The sequence below is a fragment of the Pungitius pungitius genome, chromosome 9 (genome assembly GCF_949316345.1).
Source record: "Pungitius pungitius chromosome 9, fPunPun2.1, whole genome shotgun sequence".
Taxonomy (NCBI): Eukaryota; Metazoa; Chordata; class Actinopteri; order Perciformes; family Gasterosteidae; genus Pungitius; species Pungitius pungitius.
The window spans coordinates 13,766,393-13,791,285 of record NC_084908.1 but is presented as its reverse complement, the minus strand read 5'-3'; the positions used below and the strand labels follow the sequence as shown (position 1 = coordinate 13,791,285).

The 24,893-nt window shown below is 44.2% G+C and overlaps 1 protein-coding gene across 7 annotated transcripts in view; it reads left to right on the top strand.

Moving 5' to 3' along the window:
• The window catches only part of LOC119218201 (axin-2-like), a 65,554-nt gene that overhangs the window by 30,173 nt on the left and 10,488 nt on the right, over nt 1-24,893 (top strand). For 4 of the 7 annotated variants that reach the window (XR_005120358.2, XM_062564447.1, XM_062564446.1 and 1 more), the window contains 3 exons: nt 18,783-18,925; nt 20,445-21,412; nt 23,692-23,832. Coding sequence is in view for 6 of the 7 variants with exons in the window: in XM_062564447.1 (XP_062420431.1) it covers nt 20,556-21,412; nt 23,692-23,832 (998 nt within the window). In the remaining variant the exon portion in view is untranslated. Of the gene's footprint in view, nt 1-18,475; nt 18,926-19,127; nt 19,519-19,838; nt 20,142-20,444; nt 21,413-23,691; nt 23,833-24,893 lie in introns of those variants that run through there. The other 3 variants (XM_037472431.2, XM_037472428.2, XM_037472430.2) reach the window with 3 other exon arrangements.

Sequence of the window (24,893 nt, the reverse complement as noted above, 5' to 3'; positions counted from 1 at the left end):
TGGCATGTGTGGGGTTCTGGCAGAGAGGAAACTTGCGTTGGGGGGGTGAACTGTTATTGTTTGAAAAGCGTGTAAGCAGCCTTCACAACACCGCATCCACGGAAATGAAGCAAAGAGAGAGAGGGGGGGGGGGTAAGAGACCGAGAGAGAGCAAAAAAAAAGGAAAAAAACCCTCTCGCACAGCTTTGACTGACGACTTAACAGGCGAAACCGAATTTGTCTTTTGCTGGGAGACGTCAGATGCCTTGCCAGTGAGAGAGAGAGACATTGGAAAGAGGGGGTGAGAGAGAGAGAGAGAGAGAGAGAGGGAAAGTAAACCACAGAATATCTCCGGCGTCTTTTTTGCCCTCTCTTTTCTCCTCCGGTTTAAGACGGCTCGGTGAATGCAACAACATCAAAGGCCCGGCACTCAGAATGTACATTGTTGTTCCAGTAACCACATGAAACAGAAAGGCAGCGTTGGAGAGATGGAGCAAGTTTTTTTTTTTTTTTTTTTTTTCCTTTCTTTCCTCGTACATAAATAGGCAGCCATGGAGGGAATCGGTTTAGAAACGGTAGAAGATTAACTCTTTTATCTCTTCATTTCAAACGTCCTGCATATCCACATCCTCCGCATGCTAACAACTGTCAGGATCTCCATGCCTGACCAACAACCCCACAAAGCAGAGGTGTCTCCTGCAGCAGGGCACGCATCACTCCTCCGCAAACAGAGCTGATGAGAGTAGAAATAGAGCCGGAGAGGAGGTTTATGTAGCTTCAGTCCTGACTCATTGTCATTAAGGAAGCCCTCTGTAATCGGAGCTAAACTTAGAGAGCAACGGGCTTTTGCGCCGCCGCAGACATTCCACGTTTGTACAAAAGAGGAGCGTAACAAAACAGTCCCAAAGTTGTGCCTCAATGTAACCGGCTTTATTCCTGCCCGGGCCTTATCTTTGCACAGAGACCACCCAGGAGCAACAAGTCAGTTCTCACCTTTTAAAGAGTGTGTGCGTGCGCGAGGGTTGTTCTTTATAAGCACAAGTGTACGCCTGCGTCTGTATACAGTGCTGTGTTTGTGTGTGTGTGTGCGTCTGTGAATGAATGTGTTTTCTGTGTGTGTGTGTGTGCCTCTGCCTCCCACCATCTGGGCCCTGTTTGGAGAGATTTTCTGTAAAAATCACAGTCACGCCGTGGCAGGATTACCACTGTGAAAAGCAGCACCTGGAAGAAACTCGGTGCTCCTGCTCCTTTTCCTTTAGATGCTCAAAGAAGTTTCTGGCTTCCCAGCTTGAGGCGCAGGATTTGTTTTTGACCTACATGGGCGTCCTAGGCCTCATGTTCCCTTAAAAAAAAAAAAAGAAAAGGGAAAAAAGCAAAAAACACATCTCAAATTCACACTAGGCTACATCCAGCAAGGTAACGGTATCACCGCACTAACATAAACAAGCGCATGCATGTGTCTTTGAATGTGGGGGTGCACACCATATATATATATATATCATATTTCCATGTTTTTCTTTAATGGCAGTCCCAGGCACTAAGGTCTGATTATCAACACTGAGATATAAGCCTGCGAATGAAAGAGTTCAATAATCCCGGATGGAAATTGAGTCGGAGCATCTCCCCAGAAGATTTCCCATTAGGAATAATCTTAGTCCAGGATTAGCCGTGATTAAAACCGTTTTGATGTCCCAACACATAAACACGCTTAATTTATCTTTAGTTGTGTTTTTTCCTCCATTGAAATTCCGTGTGGAGCCATAGCTCCCTTCAGTTGTGTGCAACTTCACCAGAAGGAAATCTCTCACAATCACTCCTGTAATTTTAAAAAGAACATCCGGTGTTAAATGCTTTTGTGTCAGCAGCTCCTCTCCCTCTCAAAACCCCGTTAAAGTGCAGGTAGATGGCGCTAGGCGTGGCCCTTGATGGTCTGATTTAAAATGCTTTTTGGGTTCTCAAATGTTTGACGGCGTCTGACACTTTTATTTGAACCCTGTGTATCTCCCAAACTATTGAACTCTATTGAACTCCCACTCCCTTTGACTGGGATCATTCTATTATGTGTGGGCACTGGAATAAATGCAAATGTATATATCCATGTACAGATTGTAATGCTACAAAATACTGTTTGCGGCCTGTTGTCATGGATACCCAACCCCATGGGAGTTAATATCAGACCTAATTGAGATATTACTATTGGTATCAGTAAATGTGGACATAAAACCCGATGGTGGAGCAAGCACATGTATGTGCTGCCTTTCAAGAGGCATGTGAGTTGATCAGTATGCCATGATGTGGCTCATACATCAGTGAATATTGGTCAATATTTCCCGTAGCTCGTTGCTGAAGCTGCTGACTGTCTTGTCCTCGGTGGTGAGGGTTGAACCGGGTGTCTGAAATAGAAGCCATGTATTCAGAGCTTTTCAAAGAGAGAATGTGCTTCACAGTGCTCACAACGCTCCGCCCGGCCCCTCTGGTTCTATGCATGACTGTGTTTATTTTTTCAGAGAGTGTGTATGTCTCTGAGCTGCACCGTGATTACAAACACAGTCTCCATTCACATCCCCCGGCTCCTCGACCCTGCAGCCCCCTCCCCCCCCCCCCCCCCCCCCACCCCCCGGCATCACTGTTACCATTTTGCCGTCCGCCCTCGCTCTTGAACCGCCGGCCCTTGGATCGGCGTCTGGCCGTGTCGGGGTCTAATGTTGGTGACATCACCCTTCACAATGAGTCCACTGCCACCTCCAGCCCTGCTGTCCATTGTTCCGGGCCGACAGTGAGCGGCCTTGTTGTCGCGGGAGGACGGCGCTGGCGTGGCACGCTCCCTCTGTAAATGATAAAGGAGCGCGAGAGGGGCCGCGCTGGAAAGGCGCGGGCCCTGTTTGGCCGACCCTCGCTGGCCGCCGAGCTGATTGGACGCCGCCTTTTCTCCCCTGACAGTAACTTCTGTGATCTGTGGAGATAACAAAAAAAGAAAAAGAAAGAATTTTGTTTGATGTCTAGATTTGAATAAATACCCTGATCTTAATCGTTTTACAGCGTTAATCACATTCGCCGATAACACAGATCCCTGTGTGCGTGTGTGTGCCAGCATGAACAAATCTTTTCTCTGTGTGTAAATATGAGCCACAGTATACACGAGCATGTTAGTAACTGGGAATTTATTGTTCCAGCAGTGAGTTTGGAAGAACGTTCAGGGCTCTGACGTCAAACAAAAGAGGCCGTCTGCAACCTCCTCTGCAGGCTTTAAGTTTGTCTGACACCCCGATGTTTGTTTTGTCTCAACGGTTTGGGGGTCTTTTTGTTTACACAGGGGTGTATGATTAAATAAAAAATTGCCACACTGAGAAATATTAGTGAAATCACGTTTATGTGATGGAACAAGAGATATTAGGAGGGTCCTTATCATTATTCTCTGGTGATAGAAAGAGCAGTCTCAGCCATCTTAACCTGTTGTACATACTGTACATGTGGATGAGCAGATGGATGGAGACAGTTTGTGTTTTCCCAAAATTCCTCAGGGATCCACATCTGGAATGGATTCCTCCATTCTTTTTTTCTTACCGAATTATGAAAGCTCCAGTCCGCTGGGCTGAAGGCTGAAATGAACAGCAGCCGCTCACATGTTGTGATTTTTACCCAAATCAGGTAGCCTGGAGCGTCGCTGCATGCTGGTAGTAACGAGTAAGCATCTCTCTGCAATATTAGAAGGCTTCTAAACAACTCTGATAGACTGAAGCAAAATAATATTTTAAGCCGTGACTGAAAACGTTATTTCAGGGCAGAGATCTTGTCCATCTTTCACAATCCGTTCTATCAGATATGCGTGTGTGATATATTTGTTCTGATGTGCCTGCTTGATCATCTGTTATACTTTTACTTGCCGAGACAGTTCAGGGTCTTTTGTGATGTAAATTGAACATCCTATAGCTCGTGTCCTTTGAAGGATGGAAAAGGCTCAGAGACCTAGACAGAGAATTTTCTCAGGAATTCAAACGTAGGTGTCGGAGAGACAAAGCCCGCCCCCCCCATCCCTCGTCAAAAAAAAAAGAAGAATCCTGCTTGCTGCCACACCATATGGAGAATTGTCCCAATTTCTTTTTCCTTTATATCAAATGCAATGTGTTTCAAGTCAAACCTTTTGTTGCATATACCACATGCGATTTGGGCTCTTGTGTGGCGACGCAAACTTTGTGACTTTTTGATACCTCGGTGAGGGCTGCCTGACAAGTTTCTGTCACTCACACTTTTAACCTTTTTTTTCTCTCTCCATCAGCAAGCATATTTTCTACCCCATCGATTGATTAGCATACATCAAGCCCCTGTCGTCATGGCAAAACTTCATTTGAATCTTCAGTACTTTCCCCGTGTCTTTCAACCAGCAGCTGTCAGCCACATCAACACCAGACACGCTCTGCGCCAGACAAAGTTAAATTGAAGCACACTCTATCACTATATATAGATAAAATGTCACGTCTTTCAAGAGACAAGGCACCTTCGAAGTCGTCAATACAGAGCGCTTTATCACGGGAAGAATAACTTTGAAACTGGAGAAGAGATTGAAGATGAAACAATTATTCTTTCTTCCCACTTTGTGCTTGAAAGAGGGAAAAGGCGAGATTATTCTAAAGTGGGTGGAAGCGTTTAAGGGGCTTGCTTTTTGATCTGCCTGTCCGTCAACGAAAACGAAGAGCACCTACTGATGCTTCTGATCGTTAGGTGTCCTCAAAGTGTCTCAAAGTCTCTTTGTTATCGCTGAGTGCGTCGATTAAAGGGAGGAATATCATTTATTCATTTTTCCATTGAGCGAACGAATGAAAGGATTCAAGAGCTTAGCGTTCATTTTCGTCAAACTCTCGAGGTGCGGTGATGAAGTCAGCTTCCTTTTGAGAGTTGAGGTAGAATGATGTGGAGTGAAAGTTTTAGCTCTGCAAGTTTTGAAAGGCCCCATTGAGATGAAATAAATAGTGATCAAACTTCATTAAACTTTTCTTTCATCAGCACTCTGTAGGACGACAGTTCTGAGAAGCATTCTGTCGAACAAGGTTTTACTGATTCATAAACACATGCACACCGCCACACACATCTCTTTTTCTATTATATTACCTATATATATATATATACACAACTCTGTCTCGTACACACACACATACACACGCACGGAGGATGTATAATTGAGATATGAGAGATTTCCTTCTTAAAACAATTGTCGTGAACGCAAAGCAAGGACCAGACTTGAGACTTTAATCAAAGCAATATGACAATGTTTATTTGTGACAGGAGTATTCAGTCCTGCAGTCATACGTGCACGGACCTGTTTCAATCTGTCTAGCAACAGCAATGAAAGGGCCCTTAAAACAAAGTGCGCTCGGAATATATAGTCTTTAAGAGCATTTTTGATTGGTTCACTATGATGGAGGCGGCTCCTTGTTTATGACTTTCGGAGAGCCCCATTGGAGCACAGAGATGTCCATCCCTTCAGGTTCTCGGATCATCACGTCTCCTGTTGTTCATGAGTTCACTGCATACTTGAGATACTTTGTGTGTGAGACATGTTAGTCTCAATATTCTGTTTTATCTACATTTGACCCTGGGAGTGCGTGTAGTTCTTTAGCAACAGGTTCACTCCATATTAAGGCTGTTTTGCGTGTGAGCCATGGTCACCTATTCCCATGTATGGACGTGACCCTGAGAGTGCGTGCAGCCTTTTTATCAACATGTTTGTGTGCTCCGGGTCATACACAGCCTCCACTCATTATTAGTATTCAATTATTGTTAAAGTGTAATTGCAGTCTAGCGTGAGCATGCATGATTATATTTAATCCTCAACACAAGCCAGAATCAACCCACTCTCTTGCGCCTGCTTCCTATTCTCACCAGAGGACAATGCCACAATCGTTGTCGCTACGTTTTTCCAAACACGGTATCAGATTCTTCGACACGCCTCACAATCTGGAAGTCCCTTCCATTCCTACTGTTTCGGGTTTTCTTTTTTTTTTTTTCAAATACTCAGTCCTGTTGCGAGGTGTCTCTTAGAAGTTGAAAAGTTCTTTTCAAGCCCAAAGTTTTTTGCCATCTACACTTTTCAACTGGCAAGATGAATATCAGTGGGACAAAGCACAGGATGGGAAGGCTTTTGACAAGACTTCTGAGGGCCCAGGAGCTCGTCCTGTCTCTCCCTTTTGCAGTGTTCCCATAACTGGCTTTCTCGCGTGGCTGCTAAAAAGACACCGTATCAAATGCAAACTGAGAAGTCAAAGTCTTTCAAGATACATCAGTGGGGCCCTTGTGGAGATGCTGCTCTGCTAAGGTTTTTCTCAACTTTTGAAAAATGAGAAATTGGTGCATTCTCTCTGGTTTTATCAGAGCTGCTGACAATAAGTTCATGTTCTGTATGTGCAGAAAGACGATGCCATGAATACACGACCCAGAGCAGAGTTGAATTTCTAAGTTCCAACTTGTCAGATTTTAACTTCCACAGTGTGATGTGATTTGTAAGTCATGTATTTTATGATACAATGTATTGCTTTCATGAAATCACAGAAGTGGTATTTCCTTAAAGCAGGCGTCTCTCATTCATAAAAGTCCGAAAGTGTGTAACGCCATAAAAATGGACTAAAGCATTTAGGTTCTAAAATAACATAAATGCCCCAAAAGTTTGTTTTCTTTTCACAAAGCGTAACTTTCCCTTTGTAGCTCGTGCTGTCTGGACAATCTGCGTTAGGTATTTGAAGTCCAAACAGTCGGTGTTTCGTGTTGACCGAGGCGGGGGGGCCTGTGGTTTAACACTTTCAAGAATCACTTTGTGTGGCGGGATGGTGGGGCAGCCCCAAGAAAACCTGAAATAGCTGAAACTAGACCTCTGTGCAAATAATCACCCTGGGCCTCTGTAAACCATCATGTTTATGCATTGTAAATTGTGAAAAGGAATGCGTTAACATTGTGTGGCATATGTATTTCAAGGCTTTGAACATTGGATGGTATCCGAATTTCACCCACACAACCACAGGCTTTTGCTCTCGCCTTTTGACTGAAATATCATTCGGATTCCACCGGGACTAAAAAAAGGCAACCTTTTTTGAGGCTGCATGAAGAATGTGTCTGAAACCATTCCCAAGCTGCTTCCATGCATTTAGCTATCACTGCCGCAGGGTCAAAAACCTTCCACCAACTCCTCACTGTTCTAAGTTTTACTTTGGTGACTATGCCTTTTTGAAGTTACACAACAGGCTTTGAAAGGTTTGTCTGACTCCTGACTTCAATAGTGTTCTAAATCCATACAAGGCATATTTAATCCCTTACTAAAACTGGACATGCAAGGGAACAACAGAGCGTCTTACATAAAGAAACAGTCGAACATATTTAAGTGTTGCATCAACATTTCTTCCTCCTTTTGAAGGAATTTACGAGAAATTATTTTGGCAGGAGCACAGCCACCAAACCGGTTATCCCTTTCGTTTCTTGTACTTTATCTTATTTGCAACACACCTTCTGCCTTTGATCTGTTATGTAAAATCTACGACACCGCAACGGCATGACACGCAACGGAAAAATGCTCCCACTCCTTGTATCTTGTATCTTATCACCTATATCGCACAGGCTCAAAAACACAAAGACAGATGCTTTTGGAGCTTCTCTCCTCTTATTAGTGTATGTAGAATTGTATAATTCTGTTTATTTAATTGACCAAATGTGGGTCAGTAAATCAAAATGGACTGAAATTAAAATCTTCCCATCTGAAATAACATGTCAAATACAGCAGATTTGTCATTGGACACGTTACCCCTCAGTTTCTGTTCCTTAGATCTTTTAAATATAAACCTCTTTGTTTGCAGGAAACAAGTTTGTTAGCTTTTGGCAAAACACACAAATCATGTAAGGGGCTTAGACAACGTTGGCCCCTCTGATGGTTAACTCGAGGTATAGCTGTTAGAATTTAATCACTGTAATAAAGTTGTATTACTTATTTATGATGACGTTACAAGTCTCTAACAAAAATTCAAGTCTCCAGGAGAAAAATAGACAGGGCACGGTGCCTTTTCCTCAATGATTCTTGTTATTTGAAAGTTTATCATCTGTCTCCTTTTCCTGTCCAAAATGGGACAGACAGTTCATTTAATATTGCTGTTTTAGAAATATGAGGCTTTTTTCATTAGTGATTAGTGACCAAACAAAAACAGCAGGTAACTTAACTCGTTTTATCATTCACATTTGGGTTTTCTGTTGCTTTGACTTGCCAGAAACAAGCCAATGTGCAATAAATGGACTTTCATTCCAGTGTGTTCATATTTGATAATTAGAGAAAATAATGACAAATCTGAAAATTGATCTTCTGTGAATAAGGTGTGGACATGGCTCCCAGACATAAACTGTCAACATATACACACACGACAGGCGTGTCAAGATCTCGAAACTCTGCAGTCCTGCCTCTCCTGCGGCTTTGATCTTGAGGCCTCGGCATGCACACACACACACATACACACACACACACACAAATACATACACTGCCACATGTGCACATGTAAGCAGTTACACACAGCCAGGTTAAATCCCCTCTCCTTTGTGAAGCGTTAAGGTGATTTATACCGGGTAGAAAAGCAAGGAGGGCGACATCTAAGAACTTTGGAGATCATTGGGCACTTGAGAGGATTTATGTCGAGCCAATGACCCTCCAACATATTTCAGAAAAAAAAGATTATCAGTTAATTGCAACATGGCTGTTTTTTTTTACCATTTAGGTCATTTTTATATTAATCATTTCCGATTTTTGAAAACTCTGTAGTTACAGATCTATTTCTAGATTTCACTTTGGGCTTGTGATGAACTTGTTTAACTACTTTGATAGAACGATCAATTATTCATTAATAAATTTCATTGGCAGAGTAATTGATAGTAATGGTATTAGACCCAAGTTGTAATAAACCAGAATGACACTTAAAGTGTAGGGTAAACTCGGAAATGGAAAATGTGCAGGGGGTGTGATTAAAAGGGTTCAACACACACACAAACACACACACACACACACATCCCCAGAGCTCCAGCTGCCCAGGGCTCTAAAGTCACGTTGTCCCGGCGTGATTGAAGGTCCAGCTGGTAGACCGGCCCTTTTGATCCCTTTCCCTTTTATGAGAAAGACAAACAGCTCCTCGTCGTCACCCACACTGGAGTGATTGATACACACACACACACACACACATTGTGATCACAGTTAGGCGCACACATGCATCCGAGCGTTCACGTGGTGATCACAGACGGGCGTGTGTGCACGAGCACACACACACACTTGAATTTCCTTAATGGATGCACACTGTAATCACTCTGCTAATGACCTGCTTGAACTCTGAATGAAACCCAGAGGATGAGAACAAAAGGTGGAGAGAGAGATTCAGTTGAACATGGCGGCAAACCTTGTTCATTATTTAGTTTGGGCAATTATTATGACCCTGATATGTGAAATATGTTATTAGGAATAGAAATATTCTTTAAAATACATTTGAGTTAAATTTATTGTGTAGGGCGTCAAAACACAACCAATTTCCCTTTATTCAAAAAAGTTCAACCCTTAAACTAAATTCACTGTAAATATTGTGATAAGCTGATATTTACAAACAACATACCATAAGACTTTCTATATGTAATTAAACCCAGACACACCCAGACACAACCCATAGTAATGGACGCTACGAATACAGTCTTGGCCCAAATGAACAAATGTACCGTTCAAAAACATAGGAAGAAGTTTTCTTTTTCTAGAAGCCAGACGAGTTACTCTTGATTTTGGAGATCCTTGGTTATCGCTGTGTTCAACGTGCTACCTCAAAGTTTTACGGTTTTACCTTTAAGTTTTTAAAGGTAGCGAGCTGCTCTTGTTGTGACCTATCTAGCTCATTTGTTTTGTCGTGGGAAACTTGGCTTTGTTTTGTGTTGCGTGTTAAAGGAATGTCTCTGTATGGGGTTGAAGGGCGAAGTGTTTGGCCCATATGTGCTTTCAAAGCACTCTCGCTCAACCATGTCGTTGTGAAAATACTTGTGTATCAGAATGATCAGATAAGATGAAGATGAGGAGTGAGAAGATCCTTTCGTCTGTGACTTTACTCCTTTGCTCACTTTACACACCCCTTTATTTTCACTTCTCTTACTGAACGATTCGCTTAATCTGATCGGCCAATCGGGGTGCTTTCCTTTCCAGACGGGCGGTTCAACATGTGGAATTTGGGGAAAAGTCCCGGACACTGGCAGACAAGTGTCAACCCTCCCCACATTGGTGAGTCAGGGTGACTTGATGGGGTAATTTCCATTTATTTGGTTCTGGAGCAGTTAAAGTAAACACAGTTTATGTTTGAAGAAGCTGTTTATCTTATAAGCACCAAAACGCAGGACAGAAAACAAGTGTGCTGCGATTTGCAAGCTGATATGCTGCCAAAATCTTTGAAGTGGGGATATCCACTAATTGGCTTTTTTAATTGTTACATGCTCCTCTCTTCCCCTTCGGCAAAGGGAGGGAACAATAGAGGGGCAATAGTGGAGAGAGACGAGGGGAAGAAGGGATCGTGCTGGCGGATCTACACTTCCTGGGTCTCTGCTGGCCTGGAGGCTTTTCAGGGCCCCCTTACATGGGAGTCATCCCAATGTGGAATTTGCATGAAACTGACTTTGATGGGATCTCCCTGCAGCTAAAGTGCTCAGACGCCGTGTGTGTGTGTTCATATTCACTACTGGACGCCTCACGGTGGATGAGAAAGGTCTTCCGCTCAGAGAAGGGTGTCATCTTTCTCAGTTTTGCACCGAGGGGCGTCAGCGCATCTGGGTTTGTTTTAGACAGCTAATAAACGAAGGGAATGAGTGTGACACCCCAAAAGCCGAGGGCCATACCTGTGCCTGATGTGCTCTAAATGGTGACACCACAGTGAATTTATAAAAGGAGCACGGGTAGAATGATGGGCAGGATGAAGAACAAATGCAGCCAGAAACTAGATACTACAAAAACAGATGGAAATAGATAAAGAGTAAAAATCCAGTAAGGCGGACCGACAGGGGAACAAAGTAAAAATCGACAAAGAGATACGGGTGAAAGGAGAAGGACATACAGGGTAAAAAGGACAGAGCTACGAAACAAAAAGATGAGATCAATGAATTTAGATACTGTGAGTCCTGGGGTTCAATTTCTTTTTCTCTTCCCTCCCTCTTTCTCTTACGTTAATCCCTCCAGTAGCAGTGAGCTGTTAGGCTCCTCCATAAATCAGCGTTTGTATGAAATACCAGCGGGAGCCAAAGGTCAAAGGAGAAAATTAGCAGCTGTCTTTTCCTCGCCTTTCATGTTAGCCGCGGGGCTAATCGCCAAGTGCGCCATCAGCCTCATTTCCACTTTAAAACAAACTCCCCGACAAGCTGGGGAGGAGCTGTTTGCCCGCGCTTACATTTTATGGCACTGGATTTTATTCTGAGGGGGAAGAGAGGAAGGGGAGGGTGAGAGGGGGAGAGGAGAGGGAGGAGGAGCGGTGGGAGGGCGAGGGGGTCTATTACTCCTGGCTTTCTGTCAACCCACACCTTCCACACTCAGCTTCTTTTTCTTTTTTTTCTTCTCCCACCTAGCCGATCATCTTCAGGTGAGGGAGGGCAAGCAGTTGAGCATGCTCCTCTCACACTGCTTTGTTGACACATTTCCACAGCGCTGCAGGAGCACTGATGATTGGCGGCCTTTCCCTTTCGGGTCCACTCCGAGCTGCTTGCTGCTCATTAATAGGTGGTCTCTGACCTTTGACCTTTTCACTCTCACAGTCTCTGTCATTCTGTTTGGATTTTAAACTGGATGTGGCGCTATTGGCTAATAGTAGAAGGAAAGTTTTTGTAGCGTTTCCAAATGTTTCAAGTATATGATTTTTTTTGTTGATGTTCCTCTATCTGCTGTGCTGTGTGCTTTCAAACTCATCCTCCCTCAGTAGCTCCATGACAATGGGAATCATCCCAGAATGGGGTCAAAACGCTTTTATCTTTTTAGATTTAGTCATGAATTTAGAAATTCTTTCAAAAACGCACAATATGCAGGAGGCCAGAGCTGAGGTCCTAGATGATGGCTCTGTTTTGCTGTATCCGGGCCTTCCTTTATTCAGAGTAGGTGGGTTTACAATATCAGAGAAGAAATTCAAAGGGATCACACATGCATGTTTAAAACGTGATAAAAAGCGAACAGGAGTAGGTTATGTAATCACACACACTTACTATTGCCAAGTATGTTACACATACAAGGATTTTGGCAAAGTAAATGGTGCATAACAATAAACAGACTTTTGTGAGACATCATTTTAAAATAGAAAATATTAATATTCAAACAACATGTGTGGGCCTGTATTTGAGTGCCAGTGCACACATATTACAGCAATATATTCAGGTGGTTTTAACCTCATGGTGTGTTTGCACAAGACACACAAAGTTTGTTAAAGAGTGGTAACTTATAGCTTCTTCCTAAGACCTTCAAAAAGAGTTTTTTTAGTGCAAAATGTTGCACAATTTCTTTTCTTTGTAATTGCAGTTTCTAATTTAGTATGAGATCGTTTCTGTGACTGACATAGTGTGAGGCCCAGCCTTGAAAGTGGAAGACTCACAGCAGAGTCATTAAAGTCTCTATAAGGGCTAGTTAACTTCCTTGGAAAATACAATGTTGTTGTTGTGTTCACTGACATAGAGTTTTCTATACGGTCTGTTAAGCTGTATTTACTGTGAGAGTTTACGCAGGGAACTCTTCAAAGAACCATCTCTTAGACGTGCGTATGCTACTTTCATGCATACTATGCTACACGCGTAAACACATCAAACGCATTAGAGAAAATGAGTGTGTTTATATACGTTTTATGAATACAAATGTTTTCTGTAAACGAACCATGTTTTAAACAATCAATGGAAGAGCCATTCTTGAATTGAATCAGTTTTAAGCTGAAGGAGCAGAACAAGCCATCACCATGCATGCGTGGCACGCAATCATCTCACATGCCAAAACATCCAATTGAGAGCTATATTTTTATGGATTTTTATGAAAAACATATTTTCTTCCATTTGTTTCATATGTGCAATTTGCATCTCAATTGATTTCTACCCTTCTGAACTCTGATATACTTTTCCATATTTTTATTTTATTTTAAGACATTCAATCTTAAAGCATTTACACTAAAGGACTTTTGTACAGCAATACAATAACATGTTGTTTTCAATTGGAAAGATAAGTGAATGTTGTCTTGCCCAAGGGAAAAACTGAAGCACTTTATGGATAATGTTTGCTGCTTTATCAGCTTTGCCATGCTCCAGAGCAGAAAATACCAAAAACACTTCTTTTAACTTTGGAAAAGTTCCAGTTTTAAGTTTTGTTTGTTTCAGCAAGTATTTCTCAGAATTTTAAACACATGCAAATATGCTGCCATGTTCAGTCCATGGATGCAGTAAAATATGAGCGTAGTATCCGTTAAGTCTCCCATAAGTTTCTGCAGAGCAATTGTTGATCTCAACCGGTGGTTGCCTCCCTAGACCTTGGACATTTTAACACTTGAGTCTATGGTGATTGACCATGTGGCCATTTCAGGAAACGCAGCAATATTACAGCAACGTATTTGAGACCCTTTCAGTCTCTTTTTTTTCCCGTCTACCTCAAATCTTAGGGTTGGGAGTTTTTTTCTGTTGTGCTCTGTGAAATGATTTGTGAAAAAACTGTGGGAAGCAGCTCAAGGCGGGATGGGCGGCCTCCGGTAAAAAACTGGTTTTACAGTGACAACAGCTCCTGTGCTTCGATTCACACAGGTGATGAAATACACTACTGGTTCGTGCCAACCACACACTGAATTGTTTGTGTTTTCCCACAGAATCTGACACTGTGTGGACACAGCGATCATCCACACGCCTGTGCTATAGCGTGTCTGAAAGGCCGGATGCGGATTCACACATACATAAGAATAGCTGGCTCTAACAATTGTAAATCAAACAATGAGCCGCTGTCACGTATGCGTTTTGTTTTTGTGGTGTCAGTGTCGTCTCTCGCTGCTGTCTTGTTTAACAACAATTAAATAAGGTATAATTAGATCACAGGGGCCATTTCATTTGCCTGATCCGTGCATGGATTTGCTGTCAGGCTGAGCCTCGGCCAGTTAACCGTTGTCAGTTTAAACTAGCGTTTGTCCAAACAAGTTAATTTCAGCTTCTAATAGGCCGTAGCGCTTCTTCACATCAAGCATGTTTCGACGTCGTTTTTCTGATACTCATTAAGGGTGCCGAACGGAGCTCAAAGTGAACACACGTTCCTCTCCCTGTCGCAATCAGAGGAACAATCACGTTGTGATGAATTTACAAACATCATAAACATGGTGGAATTACTTTCAGGCTGACAGCGCTCACCAGAATATGTTCGGCATGTTTGTCATTGCACACATGTGTTTATCTGTAATAAAAGCTCTCTATTGTACGTATGAATGCGATGAGGTAGTGTCGAGAAGGTTTCTCTTTTGAAATCTATTTCAGCTGTACATATAACCTTTGACAGAGGGGAGACAGACGCACATTCTGTCCGTCTGTACATGCTGGCAAGGCAAACATTTGCTCACACCAGATAGCGTCTCGGTTACCACAAAGGTTTGCCGAGCCAAAACAGATTAGGCCGAGCATCACAGACATACATTATTAAACTTTTAAGCCACCGAAAAACAGGATTGTAAGAAAAAGGGGGAGAGTGGGAAGAGAGAGTAATTATTCATCCTCAGAACTCACCCCGCACCCCCACACCTTCTTTAGCAAATCCCTGACTCAAAGTTCCAGGGATGACCACTCATCTTTTTTGTGACTGTTGTTGAACACCTTACCCGATCTTTGTTGAGACTGAGATGTATTTAGACTCTTCCCAAAGTTTAAATTAAAGTTATTTTTCTTTCTTCAAATTGGGCTGTTTTAAAAGGAATGGTCTTAACAACCATAACAAGCGGATGAATGGCTGGCTTCTCAAACTTTAAGGGTGTTATGCACCATGTCCAACTTCAAAGCCCGTCTTAACTCCACACTTTAATTGTATCTTCTTCAAGGCTGTCTGCCTGACCGCCATCTGATTCTGCTGACAACTGCACTCCTCTCTTCTTCATGCTCATCCTTCTATCTCCTCACTCCTCCGTCTCAGTGTCCCCCCCCCCCCCCCCCTCACCACCACCCTCTTCTTTCCTTTAGCTCTTCTAAAGTCTCTCTGCTACAAGTGTCAACTCAGGCACAAGCCCTAAATTACTTTTTTGAATGAGTGTTGACATCTAACACTCACCCTCTAACTCATGCAAACAGAATTATGATATTTGTCGTCGTCCCCCCCCCCCCACACACACTATTTATTTCTCTGCCGCTCTTTTTTTTCTCTATTTCTCTCTGAGCCTACAAACAGACATTCACGCTTCTCTCCATATGGGCTTTAATTTGCCATTGTCCCCCAAGATATTCCTCGCTCAGGCTTGAGATAAAGGGATAATCACTTCAAAGGGAAGCTAGGGGCGAGACTGCCCCCTCCCTCCCAGCTGAAAGGACAAGTGGACAATACGCTAATTGAGAGGGGGAACTGATCACAGGGTCTGTTCAAAGGGACGCCTGGCCACGCCCCCTCCTCCCTCCAACGCACTTAATTTTATTAGTGTTTATGGTGATGCTTCAGCCAAAATTATCACTCAAACCCACCACAGCCTTTGAACTACAAAATATTGGGTTATTTGCAATTAGCCACCCTCTGGTCTGTTTTTCCGTGCTATTTTAGCAAGTGTGTAGGTTTTGAGCGGAGGAAGGGGAAAACAATGCGGCCCTTAAAGAATATATTGTTCACATTGTGGGAACATATGCCGTGTGTGTGTGTGATGTAATGCCATTCAGAATGACTGTTTAATGTAAAGCAACGGAAAAGGGAGAGGTATTCTGTTTGACATTTGCAACGACTCACTATCAAAAGAAGTCAGTAGCAGGACTAAGACCAAGAAAGAAGACCCAATCCAACACACAGGTCCTCTGTCTGTTTCCACGCATCTCGTTTTGACACCTGTACTGCACGAAGGAAACTTTCTCTGCGCTCTGAATGCAGGCTTCACTAAAGAGGAGCTTCATTTCCAATCCGTGGTGACACAGCAGATGCCTTTAATTCCGTCCCAACCACGAGCTCTCAATTAGCCTCCAGGTCACCCTGTTTTATTGCGGCTTCTAGCAAGTCAGTGGCGGCACTCTCGTCCTGTATTGTGCTTTTAGAGCGTTTGGATCTTCCTGTGAAATGGTTAGGGCCCCAACAAAGGGGTCAGGGTAGGGTCAACATCAAAAAGGGGCATCTTGTGGCTACTTTACAGCTCCCTCTCTCTCTTTTGTCACTGCTAAACACAAGGGTAGGCATTGAAGGGTCAACAGGTGTGGTCCCATGGGTTTGGTGTCACATGTGGTTGGCATCTCATGACACTTTCCAGACAAATTGAAAATTTAAAAAAGACTAGCAACTTGTATTTTCGGTTTATTTGTTGATCACAGTTTTGTTTGTAGAAATGCATTAAAAACACCATCTCAATAGCTGAATGGTGTGATCCGTAATTTTCAGTGAAAGCGGACGGAGCAAAGCATGATCAAAGATTCCTGCCTGTCAGCAAAAACTAAACCGTCTGTGGACTCCTTTTTTCTTTTGCAGTGATATGTGCGGCCTAATTTAATTTGAGTGACGATAGAGTCTTATCCTGAATGGGAAATATCTTACTTTTAAGATTGTCCTGCACTTCAAAAATTACATTTTATAACCCCTCTGTATCACAACTCTCCTTTCAAAGATGACTTTAAAGAAGTTAGTGCGCAGATAACAATACGGCTACATATTTCATTGCTTTAATTTGATCCTCGCTGATCAGTGCAGTGCCCTTTGAACGTCGCTCCGCTGACCCATTTTGGGATTCTGTGCTCCATCTCGCAGACAGCGGGTACTTCCCATTGCAAAGTGTTGGAAGCTTTCTGTGCATTTTGGTCGCTGGATTGTTTGGATTTGTGGCAGCGATGTTTGTTTTACACGGCCCTCCAGTACAAACAGTGGCAATGAATTACCTCTTCATCGATTGTCATACACATAAAGCACACACAGAGACAGAGAAAGACACCATGTTGTCCGCAATCAAGCGGCTTTGTTGTAACACATTGCAATGAAAATCTTTTAAAAGATTTACATTTAAAATAAGATGGAATGAATCACCAGACTATATCACAGCGGGCAGGAAGTGGTTGGCAAAATGTCAATGTGAGAAAGGCATGTGTTAAAATTCCTCAGCAACATGTGTCATAACTGAAATGTACTAGTTGGCTGCATGATGCTGTGAGAAAGTATTGAGCATCTAAGATGAAAAGAAAAAGGCTGTAGTATTTGTACTCCGTACCATGGGGACGAATTTCCAGATTTGGACAAATGTACAAAGAATTGAGCTCAACTATGAATGTAGATAGAAACCACTACATACTGTAGCATGCTCATACTTCTATATCTATAACTCATAATGAATTAATCACCACTTGTGGAATTCACAGAAGTTGGATTTTGTTAATTTCCTTGTCCTGTACCATCATGAGAGTTTTAGGAATTTGAATCGTCTGACTTATATAATTATATTCTCCTTTAAAGTTGATTTTCAACATCAAAGGGACAATATAGCCTTTGAAGTACCATGGGATTGGATCACTGTCTAACCCACTCTTTAAGATTCTGTCACAATGACATTAGGGAAGTCATGTGAATTAAAAGACTAGAGAACAGCTCTTGCCTTTGCTCTCTGTCCAATTTCAATCAAAATGTCATGCTGTGCCATTTTCCCTGAATGTGGAACTGGCAAGTGTGTTAGGTTGACATCTTTGTGGCTAAAAGCCTGTGACTAATATTTACGTTTTTCGACAGTTACACTGTCTGTAGGATTATTAAACAAGTTCTAAAATGAAACGAAAGATGTTTAAAATCATTGTGGACATATTATATTCATATTTAAACGCACATTCTTGACTGTCACTCCCCATACTCTGATACTTTTTGTAATTGAAAGGGAATAACTCTAGAATAAAACCGATAATGCGATAAAACTCCCTATGCTTGGTAAATCATGAATGAAAGAACTGAGAAAGAAACATGTCGCCGTACAACACACAGCAGAATGAAATGTAAAAGTAGCCCAAACGCTACTCCTCGGCCACGTGAACACACTAAACTCTCTCCTGTGATGTGGCCAGAGGCAACAAACCTGTCGCTGTAGTTTGCTTTGTGTTCGTATTGAAACTGTATGTGGTAACGGAGGGTCTGTGAGAGAAATGCTATTGGCTCGGCTGATCACTTACTTCTGACGCTCCGAAGCCTCGCAATGTTGGCTCCAGAGTGCCTGTCTTTGATAAGGTCCTGGCATACATGTAAATCCTTTCCACGTCTTTAAAAGTGTATGTCATGTTTTTAAAAAAAACGCGTCAACGCTTCGTGTCGCGAACGAGGAACAGTTTGTGGACAAAGGCTACAGAAGTCGTAGTCTTTTCTAATTAATTTCTTATTTTACTAGTTCGCTTTGTGTTTGTTTTCTGTCATCGGCCGCTGCGAGGACGAGGCGCCGTGTTTGTATGTACCTTCCGGGACCAGGCCAGCGGTTCGTTACTTTGAAGTCCACAGTTAAACCTTGAGCCCAGTTGGTTTAGAAACAGCCCGGAGGATTTATACCGCCTGCCTGTATGACTTCTCGAAACACTATCTAGGGGGGAGCGGGGAGGGGGGAGAGAAAAAAGTCGAGGCTGAAACGTTTCTCTTCCTTTATTTGCAGCTGTATTAAACTCCCCGTCCAGTGTGACAGGACCGCACGGGGCAGAGAAGAAGGCAGAAAGCGGTGTTAGTCAAAAAGGCTGTTGTTGGGACTACTTCACTTTGCCCGTTTGGGAACAGGGAGGCTGCCCGGCTACATGGATGGTAAGTTGTAGGAAAAGCTGTTCCACAGGCCCCCTCTCTTGGCCGCTTTGATGTGCTGCTGCCGAGCTTTGAAGTTGAGAAATGCGGGCTATGTTTCTTGTTTGTGGGCGAGAAATACGGTGAGATAGATAAGAAGCTTATGTGTGTGTGTGTGTGTGTGCTGTATGAATGTGTAGCTCAGATTAAAAAAAACACGAATATTTGTCGGTTGGTGCGTCTTCTTGCTGGGAAAGAAAAGTGGGATGTATTCTTCAATCGGAGCCCATAGCCCCCCGCCCTCTCCACCTCCTCCTTTTTTACCTCCTCCAGATTTTGACACCCCCGACGATCTACATAGGACTGAGCCTGCCTACTCCGAGGTCAGTTGTTGAATGGGACAGGGTACATCAAACTACAGCGCGTGCTTTTTTTCTTGCAGCGGCATTAGGACACATGTGGCACGGCGAAGGCTTTGAGTAGTCCTTCTTCGCGTTTTGTTGTGCTGGATTACTGCTCGGAGAGTTTGGGACTGTATTCGACTACTGTAAACGGAGTAATAGTTCAACTTTTCAACGTTTTTTTTTTTTTACTGTGGCTGGATATGCTCTGCGATGGTAGGTTGTTTTACGCACGCTCATTGTGCCTTCATCCAGTGGATCTTTCGAATGGGTTTTATTACGCTGTAGATGTACAACGCGCTATGGAGACTGAATGAAGCCTCGGTTAGTTATGTGACTGTATGGCGTATCAGCTGCGTGTCGGTTAAGGAAACAAGTTTCTTTGAATTTGGCGCTGAGGCTCCTATTAACAAGATATATCATTTTTTTCAGCTTAGATGTGAGTTTATTTTATATCGTCTCTTTCTACCGCGTTGGTTCATACGCGTTAACGAGTATGTTGCTTTTAATAATAACCTGTAAGAGCCCATCCTGGGAAGAATTTAGACGATTGATCGCGCACATTTACGCACGAGCGACTGCGTTTCCCGCGGGGCTTTTTAGCCCTTCGCACATAACTAACCGATTAACGTCGTTGTGGTGCAGATCGGATGCATTTACACTCGTCGGTACATGTCTTAGATGGCGAAGACAAGTGTGGTCTCCGAGTGAAAATGACGGTGTGTGTGTGTGTGTGCGCGCGCGCGCGATGCAGACAGGGGTAGAGTACGGTCGTCCGAAACAGATTGGGAATTAATTGGAGTTGAAGCCTGTGACACGGACTCGTTAGGAAAACACGTGTAAGCCACAGTAGTTGTAAGAATGCGGGTTTGGGCGAAGAACGCGACCGTGTGAGATGATTACTCTTGTAAAAATGTATTCTTGATGTGACAGATCAATGCACGCCGAGAATGTAGGTTGATCTCTCATTTAGATTATAAATAGACAAATGAAACGAAAGGAGCCTTTCATATTTCCTTCCTCTGTGAACCTCGGCGAGTTTTTTTTCTTCTTTTTTTGGTTGAAAGGGACTGTTTACTTGATGTCTTTCTTTGAAGTTCAGCAGGATCCGGCTTTGATTAGATCAATACTTTGTGTTTCAGAGTGAAGAGGAGCTGAGAAGCTCCCCCGCTGCTTCCAGAGAGTGAGGAGGATTAGGCTGGAGCTCAGTGGAGGCGCGACGGCACTCTCACACGGCAACCGGAGCTGGAGCCATGAGCAGGGCGCTTACGGAGCATATCAGCAGTAGCTTCCGAGAAGATGCTCCTCGTCCTCCGGTACCGGGGGAGGAGGGAGAGGCGTCATGCTACAACCCCGGCAGATCTTCCAAAATGAGAGCCCAGAGCAAGGTGAAAGATAGCCCCCCCGTCTCCGCCGCCGCCTCCTCCTCCTGCTCCGCGCCTCCCGGCTCCACGCCGCGGAGGAACGAGGATGGACTCGGGGAGCCGGAGGGCAGCGCGTCCCCGGACTCGCCCTTAGTCCGGTGGACGAAGTCTCTGCATTTCCTCCTGGGCGACCAAGACGGCGCTCACCTTTTCAGGACCTTTTTGGAGCGGGAGAACTGCGTGGACACTTTGGACTTTTGGTTCGCCTGCAACGGCTTCCGGCAGATGGACTTAAAGGATAGCAAAACGTCGCGAGTCGCCAAAGTTATTTTCAAGCGGTACATCGAGAACAACAGCATCGTCGCCAAGCAGATGAAGCCCGCCACCAAGACCTTCATAAGGGATAGTATTAAGAAACAGCAGATAGACTCCGCCATGTTTGACCAGGCGCAGACGGAAATTCAGTCCAACATGGAAGAGAATGCATACCAGATGTTTTTGACCTCTGACATATACCTCGAATACGTGCGCGCGGGCTGCGAGAACGCGGCGTACATGAACCACGGCAGCCTCGGCAGCCTGAAGCTGATGTGCGGGTACCTTCCTCCTCTCATGGAGGAAGAGGAGTGGAGTTGTAACGACCTGAAGGCGAAAACCTTAGGGTCCGTGGTTGGACTGTCCGCGAAAGCCCTGAGGGCCACCGCTACCATCCGGACCGCGGCCGAAGTGCTGGAGAATAGTTGCAGGTAAGAGCACGCATGTTGCATTTTAGTGACTACGGGTGTGTGTGTTCTTTTTCCTTCATTAGTTATTAAAACTGTGGCAGTTGGGTATTTTCACAAATGCGGAAGAGAAGAGATAAAGGCTCTCGATCAAAGAGTGTCGGAGGAACATGTGTGTGTGTATTTGCGCCCTGCTGCCTTGCAGTTAGTCAAGGGTTTGGGGGGGTGTGGAGGGGCGGGGTGGGTAAAAAGAAGAAAGAAAAAAAAAAGAAACATCAATGGATCTGAGCCTTCCTTTTAAGTAAATGGTGTCTTGCAGGCAGCCCTCTGCTGGCTTGCCCAAGTTTCCTGTGCTTTGAAACCCTTCCTTCGGGTTCAGGCACAAATTCAGACAGCAAGCCTCATGTCTGTTAAAGCTACGCCAAACAGTGTGATGCTATTGTAAAGTTATGCTTGCTTTTTCCCCCTCTACTCCAAAGCCGCATAGTTATTGTTTACTATCACAAAATCTCTTCTAGAAAGAAACGGACAGAAAGGGGGGGGGGAAAAGAGAGAATTTAAGCGAGCGGTCTTTTGCCAAGCGGAGATATTGTTCGCTTGGTCAGAGATGAAAGCAGAACTGGGTTTTGAGAGCTCGTTTCACACTTTGTCCAACCACTGAAATCTTGTCAAGCCAGGAACATTTTGAAGAACTGGATTTTACGCATGAGCCTGCATCAAAGGGCACTAAAAAGTTTTTCACTCCGCTTCGTCCGCACATCTGGACGCAGTCGTTTGAACGATGTCTCGGTACTGTGGTTTGGTAGAAAAGTACAAGTTCATGAAACATTTAGTTTGACTGGCAATTAAAAAAAAACAATGTTGTTGCAAGGATTTTAATAACGTAGTAAAAAACAACCACAAGTTGACTAAGTCTAATAACTCAACCTAAACACTCCCTTGAGGATTTTATCCTTCATGTGAGCAGATGTCCGATAACAGCACAGCACAGTTACTCATTTTCTTGAAAGGGCCCATGTTGAGTTAGGAACCAGTAAGAACATGGTTTGTTGACATGTGGGCATCTCCTGGTTTCCTGGTGTGATCCCCCACATTCTTGTTTTTTACTGAAAGAAAATTGGGAGGGAGCCCCCTCTCTCCCCTTTCCATCACTCCCCCTCTCCCCCTGCCCCTCACCATCTCTTTGGGTCAACCAATTTCCATCTCAAACATGTGGAACTAATTTTGCCACTGCACAGATTCCTCTTTTTTGAGAAACCTCCAAAGCCCAACTCCAAAGTGATAGAAAAACACAACAACAAAACATCCTCAGCTCAGTTCCGCCGCTTCAACCACCAATCCCCACTTTGCCATACACCGTGTGTGCGGGTGTCTCAGTGTTTTTCTTCCTCTTTCTTTTCCATCCAGCACTTTTATGTCTATTTTTTTTTAAGAGAAAAAAAAACCTGTCTGACAGAGACTAAGCATGCTTTGGAAAGAGACAGAGAGAGACAAGAGGAGGGGAAGGGGTAGAGACAGGAAGGGGGTGGGGGTGGGGGGGGGATCATGAAAGAAAAGAGATGGAGAAAGAGAGCGGGGGGTACAGAGAGCCCAGCTGTGCTAAATACCTGACTCTTTGCGCGGACCTTCCAAAGGTCAGGTTTGTGCTTGGGGCCTACGGCTTTAGTCATGCTGGGGTTCTCCTCTCAGCACTCCCGGCAGAAGGCATTCTCATAAAGAAAGGGGCCCTCCTTCCCCCTTTCCCTCTCTCCCTCCCTCTCTAAAGCTCAAGTTCCCCCTTCCTCTTCTTCCCTCCCTCTTCCTCGTCCACCCCCTTCACTACTGAAACAGGAATGCAACACAGCGGGAGAGAGTAGAAAGACACAGAGAGGAGGGAGAGGGAGAGGGAAAGATAGAAGTGGGAGAGTGTGGAGGAGAAAACACAACGAAAGAGAGAGTGGTTTTCAGAATGGGAGAAGAGCAGGAGTGCAGGCCTGTCCCAAACAAAAGGGTGTGCGGATAGCACATGAGACAAGAGGGGAAATGCTGCTGTTCACCCAAAACCCTTCAGCCGCTGCAACCTCCCCCCAAACAAACATATAACCCCTGTATGGGCTGGAGGGGGGGGGGGCCATCAAAGAAGGGAAAGAGTCGGAATTAATAGAAATTGCTGTCACATTCCTTTGGCCCCAAAAGTCGCAAGAAAAACTATTTTAATTACCGAAACCTTCATGTAGCTGTCAGATACCTCCTCTGTCTTCACCGTTGCCCAAAGGGACATGACATTTAATCATGGCAAATCTTTTCTTGGGTCTTTCTTACAGGTCCCTCCGCAGAGGAGACCCCGCCAGCCCTTACTTTGTCAACTCCGGCTACATTTTTGCCCCCGCCACCAGTGCCAACGACAGCGAGATCTCCAGTGATGCTACGACGGACGATTCCATGTCCATGACGGACAGTAGTGTGTAAGTGCTTTTTGTTGTTATTGAAATAAAAAAGTGAAATGTCTCCGTTTCATTTGACCCCAGACCCATGTAGCAACGTCAAAGGGCTCGTTTCCAATCAGTTGACCCTGGCTACACCTCCAAATTTGATTGTTTCAACAGCATCTGAACAGGCCTGGAACACAGTTCAGTCAACACTTTCCAGGGAAAAGTCTAAGGGTGTGAACCAAAATATTTGGCCTTTTAGTCCAACAGAGTCAGATTTTCCTGAGGCCAGGGAATGCACTGTTGCGAAATAATGATCCGTAATGTATTTTAATTATCCCCTATGATTGACTCCAGGTAATTCTATTAATGTGTAGTTGTTACTGTGGCCTCAAGGGAGACAACTCTGGGAAAGTCATTATGTCTGAGAACCTTTTGAAGTTTATTCTGATGAGTTGCAGGCTGGAGAGAAGGGTGAAAAAAAAATGAACGTCTTGATGTGGGAGGGGGCGTTGCCTCATTTTCCTCAAAGTTGAAATGTATCTATCCCACCCACCCTTCTGCCACAACAGACTTGTTTTTTCATATTATCTAATCGTTTTTTCCCTTTGAAGAGCTGGAGGAGAGGGGGAGGGAAATGGCCATTCGGGCCTCAAGACAAACTCATTGAAAAATGTTGGCACCAAATGAAAGGAGGCTTACTCACATGGTGGGTCGGTTTCCTGCCACTGGCCTCTGCGGCGTGCTGAGATCATGTGTCTGTGAGGCTTTCACAGGGGTTACTCATTTCTAGACCTTGGGACAAGGCATGAGGAACTCCCCCTGGCCAGACTAGGGCACCCCCCCCCCCTCCCTCCACCCCCACCAAAAAAAATCACCTCACCAACCCAACCCTCCACAGGCCCTCTCCTCCACCCCGCCGCAGCCAATAGCAGGAGTGGTTGGGCTCGAAGTGCAAGGGAGTGAGAAAATAAAGTGCACGGAGTATAAAGGGCTTAACTGAATCGCTTTCAGCCTATTGTTAGGTGAGGGGAGCTTAGGGGGATAAGAGGGTGGCTGGCTGCTTTGAAAATGACTTGCACAACTGAATGGGAGAT